At 36.0% G+C, this 9,649-nt stretch overlaps 1 protein-coding gene across 3 annotated transcripts; it reads left to right on the top strand.

The window, feature by feature from the left end:
• Positions 263 to 8,262, top strand: LOC107613252 (protein CLP1 homolog). 3 transcript variants are annotated; one of them, XM_021109385.1, is made up of 13 exons: positions 263 to 808; positions 2,147 to 2,266; positions 2,976 to 3,421; positions 5,116 to 5,323; positions 5,414 to 5,482; positions 5,574 to 5,669; positions 5,806 to 6,047; positions 6,168 to 6,306; positions 6,442 to 6,498; positions 6,735 to 6,869; positions 7,404 to 7,639; positions 7,799 to 7,843; positions 7,935 to 8,262. In XM_021109385.1, exons 4-13 carry the CDS (start codon positions 5,123 to 5,125, stop codon positions 8,020 to 8,022), a joined length of 1,308 nt encoding a protein of 435 aa, XP_020965044.1. In that variant the 5' UTR covers positions 263 to 808; positions 2,147 to 2,266; positions 2,976 to 3,421; positions 5,116 to 5,122; the 3' UTR covers positions 8,023 to 8,262. The 3 variants fall into 3 exon arrangements, with proteins under 3 accessions (XP_020965044.1, XP_016170647.1, XP_020965045.1); XM_016315161.2 differs by lacking the exon at positions 2,976 to 3,421; XM_021109386.1 differs by lacking the exons at positions 2,147 to 2,266; positions 2,976 to 3,421.

Raw genomic sequence — 9,649 nt, 5'->3', positions numbered from 1 at the left:
CGGCCGAACCTAGAACCGACAATGAAAACGGCCCGTTGCTGTCTTGCTGAATAGAGAATAGGAACTAGGGAATTTAGGATTGCTATTTTTATTCATGTGAAACCGGTTTTATCGGTTCAACCAACGGTTTATCGGTTGAACCAATAAACCAGTGAACCAGTAACCTAACCGGTTCGATTACCGGTTCGGTTCTTACAACTATGCAATAAACGCACCGTTTTTATTAAAAAAAAAAGGAAAAAACCCACGTTCAGCCCCTTCACTCACTCACCCCCCTCCCCCAACAGTCCAACACACCCTCCTCACGCGTTTTCTCTTCAGAGCCTTTTGGTTTTGCCCTCAAACAAACCCTAGCCATCTAACCTCCACCACCAGCGCAGGGAGTGAGGCACTACCGCCGTCCGTCGCGCTGTCGTCGTGCTCCAGGTCTCCAACCCCTGTTCATTCTCACAGTCTCACCAATTGCAGCTTCTTCGTTGAGATCGACATTCGCGTCTGGTTTTCGTCTTCTCAGCCGCGCTTCTGCCGTCGTCAGTCGTCGTGTCCGTCGCCTGATCGCCATTGTCCGTCGCACTCAACAGATCTTCCTCACACTCTGCCCAAACTGCTCAGATCGAAGGTAATGGCTTCTCTGCTCCCTCCTCCACGCCGTGCGCCTCCTCTACGTCACCGGAGCCCTTGGTCCTGAGAGTCTCGTGTTCTATTGTCACGGCGGAGGGCCATATACCAACGTCGCCGATGCCCAGATTCTAAAGTGGGAAGGAGATGAAGTTGGTTGGACTTAGTTTGCTGTCACCTGTTCCAATAGGTACCAAAATGTGAACTTGTTTCTAAAATGGTGAATTTCATGTGAATTTGAGGGTTGATATGCCTTAGTTTTTGTTGAAAATAGTGAGTATTTAAATCGGTCTAGATTTTTTTGGAGATTTATTAGTTTTAGAATCAAAAGTTTTGTTTATTGTGTTTTTGTGTTCTGGGTTTGCTAGTGGTTGAAGACTTGATATGAGGATTTGGACACCTTAATGAATATTCCTTCTCTGTTCTTAGTTCTGATCAGAACATTGATTTTTTTGGGGGCTTCTGTTAGTGCTACTAATTGAAATTTGAATCATGGAATGATTAGCTCTGTTTTGGATTGAATGATTACTGATTAGTTGATTCATTTTAGTCTTGTTTTTGTTCTTTGTGTTGTTTTGTTTATGAGTAATTAAATGCACGAAACAGGAATAGGATTGCTAATTTCTTTTGCGACTTTCATTGTTCTTTTCCCCTTGTTGTGCTGCTGTTGTTGTTATGCTGCTGTGTTGTTATGGCATTGTGATTCTGCGATCACTGATCAGTGTTTTGAATTTGGAATTTCTGATTAGTGACTTGTTAAGCTGCTGTTGTTGTTATGCTGCTGTTTTGTTATGGCACTGTGATTGTGTGATCACTGATCAGTGTTTTGAATTTGGAATTTGTGATTAATGACTTGTTAAGCTGCTGCTGTTGTTGTTATGCTGCTGTTTTGTTATGGCACTGTTGTTGTTATGCTGCTGTTTTGTAATGGTTGTTGCTGAATGCTAAAAATGGAAATAAAATCAAATGCTAGTTGTTGCTGAATGAGTAGGGTAGCTACCTGCCAATGCCATATATAAATAAACTGATGAATGATGATGATGGTAGTGGAAGGAGTGTCAAAGTGTATAGGTAGTTGGTGATATGTTACGCTTTCTTATTCAATGACTACTTGTTATGTTGATACCTCAACTTGGAAACAACACTAGATCCCGTTTATGGCTTGCTCAGCAAGAAGAATCTGTTGCTAAGAGAGCTCTCTTACAACAGATGAACGCAACGCTGCCTTAAGATTAAACCGAAAAGGTCATATTGCAAGGTTCAGGTTCATGTTCAGTTAGCATAATACTACAGAATGATCAACATTTTCTAACTGAACTAGCTCAACATTCTTTTGAAATTGATAATCCTTTGTCTCCTGACATTTCTAAATTAGAATCTGAGGTGTTAAAATTTAATATTTAGATATTTCTTTTTACTATTTAACTTTGGAGTTTGTATTTTGATAATTTTTTGTGTAGTGTTTTAAATTTGGAAGATATTTTAGGATGTTTATTTATAATTTATTTATTATTTTATTTTAAAACAGTTTTTTCGGTTGAACCACCGGTTGGACCAATGAACCAATGAACCAGTGATTAGAGCAGTTTGATGATCGGTCCGGTTTTCAGAACCTTGGATTTAACTCATCCTTATCCAGATCTAAAAGGTATGTTAGACTTGATTCACTTGTTTCTCAATAATTAGACCATAAATCCAAGAGATAGTGGTAGTATTTGTGCTTCCCCTTGTTTGTAATGGGGTTTGATTAACAAGTGTTTTAACTTTTAAGTATAATTTTAAAAATTCATTTATCATTTTGGTTGAGAGTGAAATAATTAAAGAAATTTTTATGGATGAACTCTATTTGTATATAATCATGATAAAACTGAAAGTAATCCACGCTCACNGTATTTTTAATTATTCTTATAATAAAAAATTTTCCAAAAATAGAGTATAATTTAAACAAATCATAGAAGAAAAAAAAAGATATTATCAATTATGAAAATGAAAATATCATTCTCTTAAAAACAACCTATTATGTTTGGATTAAATGAAAAACATTACCAATTTGTATAACAACATGGGCAAGAAGGTGTAAAACTATTATTTATATTTATATTATTTGAATACCGAGAATAATTTGATAAAATTATTACAAAGACACACACAATTAGCTTTATTTTTATATTATTTTAGAAAATTAGATAATAAAAAAAGAGTAAAAAGACAATCAGGCATACTTTTCCTTATCAAAATCGAACTGATATGATCGATCAGACCAAAAAATCAGTAAGAATCGGATCGATCCAGCAAGTTTTTGTTAAAACCGGTGTTTAAGAAACCAGGACCCATTCGAAACTCTTTGCACTTTGCAGTTTGCCCCCTTGTTCGAAGGAGTCGCCAAGTCTAAGACCCTAATCTCACTTCTCACTTCTCACTTCTCACTTCTCACTCCTCCTGAAGCATACCCACGCCACCCCCATCTCTCCTTCTCTCTCATTCTCAGCTCACCTCGGTTCACCGTCACCACCGCACGCTCGCCGCCGCCGCCGCGTCTCTCGCCGGATTCTCCGCGTCGTGTGCTCGCGTCTCGCCTCTCTCCTCCGTCTGTGCTCGGCTGCTCGCATCTCACTGCTCGCCCTCACTGCTCGCTGCTCCCTCCCTCTCTACCCGTCGCCCTCACTGCCCATCATTCACTGCTGCCTCCCTCTCTACTCGTCGCCGTCACTGCTGGCCCTCTGCCCTCTTGTCTCCTCTCTGTCTCCCTCTGCATCTCTCTTCTCTTCTCTTGCTCGGTCCTCTCCCTCTGCGTGCAGCCAAGGTGAGTTTTTTTTTTAATTTTTTTAGTTATTCAATCATTATTGTTTAATGTTTTGGGTGATTGTTGCTGCTGATCCTGTTTTTATGTAACTGCAATGGTTGATTTTCTTGCTGTTTTTTCTCTAATTGTTGCTGGTTTTTTTTTTCTGATTGTTTTTTTTTCTTTTTGTGATGGTTGCTGTTTAGGTTGGTTGATGCTGTTTAGGATTGGTTGACGTTTGCTCTTTAGGATTCTTTTGTGATTGCTGGTTTCTTTCTGATTGATGCTTGCTGTTTTTTTTGTATGATTCATGCTTGCTGTTTAGATGATTGGAATTTGCTGATACTATGGTTAGATGATAGGCTCTGTGAATTAATTAGGTGATGTCCTAATGTGATACTATCATTAGATTAGATGATAGGCTATGTGATTTTTTTGATTGGAGCTTGCTGTTTAGCTGATTGAATTTTCTTTGTATTAGTTATTTGTAGAATTTGAGATTTGATTATTGTTAAAATGGCAGTGAAGATATATATTTTAAATTTTAATTTTAAATTTTTTATTATTTTATATTTTTATTTAAATAAGATTGGGTCAATCGGTTTAATTCTGACCCACTAGTTGAACCAGAAACCTAATGACCCAGCAATCTGACCGGAGCGGTTCTGACAACTATGGTAAATTGTGACTGAACTAGGATTTGTTGCTGAAAATATCACGGAGCTAATTTTTTTGTTGATTAAAATCATCAGTTGAATTTGTTGCTAAAGTCATGTATTTCAAATTTTAAATTTAAGTTTTTAATTATTTTATATTTTTTATCTACGTGGGACCAAGTCAATCGGTTAAACTAATGATCCACCGGTTAAACCAGTGATTCAGTAGTTTGAACGGTTTGATTTGGTTTGATGATCAGTTCAGTTCTGGCAACTATGCAATTAGGTTCTTGAAAATTTCGACCTCGAACTAATTAGCGCTTGAAGAAAAAAAAAATTAGCAATTTGATTCTCCATGATAGCAAAGAATGGACACCTTATGTCCTATCAATTCATCATGTAAAATTTAACGGTGGTGCTCCGTTAACTAATATGACATGTCTATTTATAAAAGGTAGTCACATAGGTAATAATTTTGGAGCGAAACTTTACATATTTTGGTAAGATTCGTAGTAAATAGAAAGTAGTTGATAACGATTATATAGAAACTCAAAGGATAATAAATATTTCACCGTCTAAAACTATGTCGTTTCTATGCTCATGTGGCAACAACAAAACACACACTATTATATAACAAAATACATGGACAACTTCGTTTCGTTTCGCACTAATTATTGATGGAAGGATATACATGTCCACTGTTTGCTATCATAGAGGATCTAATTGGTCTTTTTTTTTTCTTCAAGGTCTAATTAGTCCGAAATTAAAATTCTTGAAGATCTAGTTGTCATTTTACTCGAAGAAGAATAATTAAAAAAAATACACAAAAAAATGAATAATAATATCTTCTATTTTTCCAAACATGGTCTTCTCTCTAGTCTTTGCCAACGCTCGTAATGTTAAGAGTTTCAAAAAAGTGATAGGGACTTGGAGAAGAGTGAGCGAATAATTGATGAAGCAAAAACCCTTGAGTTTCTTTTTGTTACTGGATATTTGAGTTGTATCGTTTGATATAAATGGTGAAATTGAATTCTATTTCTGAATTGGGAATTGTGATAGCGTATCGATGGCGATGGCGCACAGTGGCGGTGCATCGAGCTCAGGGGTGAAGCAGCAGGTGAAATTGGAGAAAGAAAGCGAGCTCCGGATTGAGGTTGGAAACGATGCTCCTCTTCGCCTTCGTCTTCTCAATGGAAACGCCGAGATTTTCGGCACTGAGCTTGCACCCGAAATTTGGCTCAATTTCCCTCCCCGACTCAAATTCGCTGTATGCAAATTCATATTCTGCTATTCTTCCATTTTCATCGTTGTTATTGTTATTGTTATTGCTCTTACTTGTCTTTGATTTTTCATTTAGGTTTTTACTTGGTATGGTGCTACCATTGAAATGGAAGGTACTACCGAAACTGATTATACTGCTGATGAGGTAAAGTGATAAACCTGCTTTACTACTATAATCTTTGATTTGGTTGAATTGTATAGGGAAAATGTGACTATGTTTGATTGTATGATTGTAGACACCAATGGTAAGCTATGTTAACGTGCATGCTATATTAGAAGCCAGAAGAACTCGTGCTAAAGCTTCATCCTCGGGCGATTCTGAATCTTCTCAGGTGTGACTTTGTCATCCATTTTCATGCTAAAGGTTTTATTTTTATGTATAAATCATGCTGAACGAATTATAAAGAGTCATGAAAAAGCTTTGTTTGTATGTGTGTGTGAATTTCATTAACTGGTTTGGTTGTCCAGGGGCCTAGAGTGATTGTTGTAGGACCTACTGACTCCGGAAAGAGTACCTTGTCGAGGATGCTTCTTAGCTGGGCGGCTAAGCAGGGTTCGAAGCCTACCTTCGTTGACTTGGATATTGGACAGGGATCTATAACGATTCCTGGATGCATTGCTGCTACTCCAATTGAAATGCCCATTGACCCTGTTGAAGGAATTACTCTTGAGATGCCTCTTGTTTACTTTTTTGGCCATACAACTCCAAGGTAATTTCTGCTGTACTTTTATATCCTCTGTTTAATTGAACATTTAAGAGAATGGAAGTTGTTGATACACATGAAGGACATGAGAATCCAATTGCAATTCACATTATTTGGTTTTGACAGTAACAATGTAGAATTGTATAAAGTGCTAGTCAAGGAACTTGGGGGGATGCTAGAGAGACAATTTGCTGGAAATGCCGAATCTCGTGCTTCGGGCATGGTGATAAATACCATGGGGTGGATAGAGGGAGTAGGCTATGATGTAATTAACCTTCGAACTTGATGTTATTGTTAAATTGGATGCCTTTCAAATATAGAATACACTTCTAGTTCTGATTAAAAAGATCTAAATTGTAATTGTCTCTCTTTCTCATTTGTTTTTGGGTTTTTCTTGAAGTTGCTATTGCATGCAACTCGTACACTTAAGGCTAATGTTGTCTTAGTTTTGGGTCAGGTAGAAACCTACCTTATCTTTATCCAATAGGCATCATAGTGCCTTCTGAATAAGCTGTGCGGTGATAGCCAGTTCTTTTGATGATTGTCCCCAAAATAATAATTGATTCTCAAATATTGTACCTGCTTATACACAGGAGATGGGTGTGGGTTCACACATTTACATTTCTTTCACTAATAGATTTCTTCTGGGATGGATTGGTGTCTCATTCAAGCTTTTCATTTGATTTCATATAGGAAAAACTGTACAGCATGCTCAGAGATGTCCTGAAGGGAGAGCCCAAAGTTGATGTTGTGAAACTTCAAAGGTCTGGTGGAGTTGTATCCAGGAATGTGAAGGTCCGCCAGAAGGCCAGAAGTTTTAGGATAAGAGTATGATACTTTTGCTTGCATTAAACATATGTTGCTCTTTTCCTTTTATAATTTTTTCTGTTTGAGAGCATTTCAGTTTAAACTATTTGAATATTGTCTGTTCTTTGTTGGCACCTATTATGCTGAACTAATTAATATTTAGTTGTTAGTATAAGGGGGTATTGTTATTCTTGTAGCCCAAATCCATCCTTTACTGCAAATGTAGCCAGACATCAATGAGAGGATTGAATTTATTGGCTATTTTTGTGCTGAGAATAAATTGGACAAAGGATGTTCAAAATTGGGTAACAAAAACTGGTTTCATAATGATACCAAATAATGGCTTGTGCATTCCTATATAACTTATGCAAGTGAAACAATACTTTGAGTGATTGGGGAATTAGGGACTGCATGTTCTCAAAATTGCTGAATTAGGGACTTGGGGTAATTAGTGAATCATCCTGGAACTTCAACTTGTCTACATTATTGAATCATCCTACAACAACTTTTTTGGGAATTCTAATGTATACTGTTGCCTATCTGATTTTGATGCAGGAGTACTTCTATGGCCTTCTTAATGATCTCTCTCCACATTCTAATATTGCTAATTTTAGTGACTTGTGCGTCTATCGGATTGGTGGTGGGCCACAGGCTCCTCGCTCAGCCTTGCCAATTGGAGCAGAACCTGTTGCTGACCCAACAAGAGTTGTTCCTGTGAATATAAACCGTGATTTGCTCCACATGGTCCTTGCAGTCTCATTTGCCAAGGAACCTGAAGAGATCATTTCAAGGTAAACAAAAATATATTTTGGATGGTTAGGTTTTGATAAGTAATCATTGGTGTCTTAGTAACCTTTTATAATCTTTTTAAGAACCCAATAATCGTGTTTGTTGATCCAATTATGGTGTCACAGTAGCAGACTTCTGTAACCATTTTCTCTTTGGTGCAGCAACGTTGCTGGCTTTATCTACGTAACAGATGTTGACATTCAGAGGTTTGTATCTTTAGATTTTCTTTATCCATTTCACCGCACTACACTTGTTATGAAGAATGTCTGCATTTCTAACATGAAATGTACATTGCAGAAAGAAGATAACTTACCTTGCACCATCCGCTGGAGATCTTCCAAGCAAGTTTTTGATACTGGGATCCTTGACATGGCTTGAGACATGACCTAATTAACAGTTTTGTGATAGGAAAATATGTAGTGCTGTTGATATTTTTTTGATATCTTGAACAGTGAAATTATTAGATGTAATTTACGACTATTTTGGGGAGTGCTTAGGAACAAACTTCGTCTTGAGATTATTTTGATTTATCAAAGCGATGGTGGATTGAAGTGGTTAAGAAAATCATTGACCATTGCGTTATTGGTGAAAAAGAAGCATGAAAATTAATCTCATTTCAAGAGGATTTCACTTTTTCAAGGACTAATTAGTTAGAAATCAAAATTCTTGACGATCTAATTGTCATTTTACTTAAAGAAGAATAATTAAAAATAATACATAAAATGAATAATATCATCTATTTTTCCAAATATGGTTTTCTGTTTAGTCTTTTCCAATGTTTGAATTATAAGGGTGATAATAGGAAAGGTAGAGTAAAGTTTGGACTCAATTTTAACTTTATTTACGGGTTAAGAATATATTAATTTTAACTCTATCTGTTTTCAATTTACGGGTATCCAATCCTATCTGTGGGTTAGCAAAAAGTTGCCATTATATAATTATTAGCAAAAAGTTGCCATTATATAATTATATAACCTGATAAGTATGTAAATTAAAAATTCAATACAGAGAATACAATTATTCCACAAACAACACAATTATTTCATAAACAACATAATTATCAAATATTCAATTATACATAAAAGTCTTTATTTAAATTAATAACACACACAAATAAAACTATTATAAGTCTATGAGCATTCCATTTGTTGCAACAATACCATCACTAATAAGGTTTTTCCACCTAAAAATAAAAAATAATAAATTTATTAATCAATCTATATATAAATTTAACATTAACATAAACAAATAAAAAAAGTTAAACCATAAATAACATCTTTGACGATATGTTGCATGCAACCAATTTTGATTACACATAAACTTTCACGATATCTTCATTAAGACTACCACGATGAGGAGTAATTACCCGATCACTTGTACTAAAAGAAGACTCAAAAGCAACTGTAGACAAAGGGATGACAACTATATTTCATGCAATTCTTTAAAGGATTGAAAACCTAGTCCCACAGCTAAAATATCAAAGTCAGCACTTAAAGGATGAACATCTTCCTTTATATAATGATCAAATTCAGTCTTCGCAAATGAACCATTTTCCCTCCTCTTTTGTCTGATATACAACTGATAAATAATCTTACTTCCTTATAATAACCAAACACGATAAATGTATTGCATGATACTTTGAAAAAAAGAATACATACTCCATATAAATGACCACTGGGGCCTTATGAGACTTTAAACACAAATAAACGAACACAAAACAAACTGCATATCCGTCAATTAGTGAAACAAGAAAAAAAGGACAAAGTATCAATGATGGATATAATATTTCAGCCACCACTAATCTTCATGCTCCTTGCCCAATTTAGCAGCAACTATTTGGATACTCTTTTCAACTTGGTTTGTTGGAGAAGATTCGTCAACAGTCTTCCTTGAATTTGTTGAGGAGTTTTCAACTTCAGAAAATACATTTAGCAATTTACGTATCCACCCACCCAATATCAGAGGCCTCTGAGGCGTGACAAATGAATCATCTCCATCCAAAGTAATTATCT

The sequence above is a fragment of the Arachis ipaensis genome, chromosome B08 (genome assembly GCF_000816755.2).
Source record: "Arachis ipaensis cultivar K30076 chromosome B08, Araip1.1, whole genome shotgun sequence".
NCBI classification, from domain to species: Eukaryota; Viridiplantae; Streptophyta; class Magnoliopsida; order Fabales; family Fabaceae; genus Arachis; species Arachis ipaensis.
This window is presented reverse-complemented; position numbering and strand designations above follow the sequence as displayed.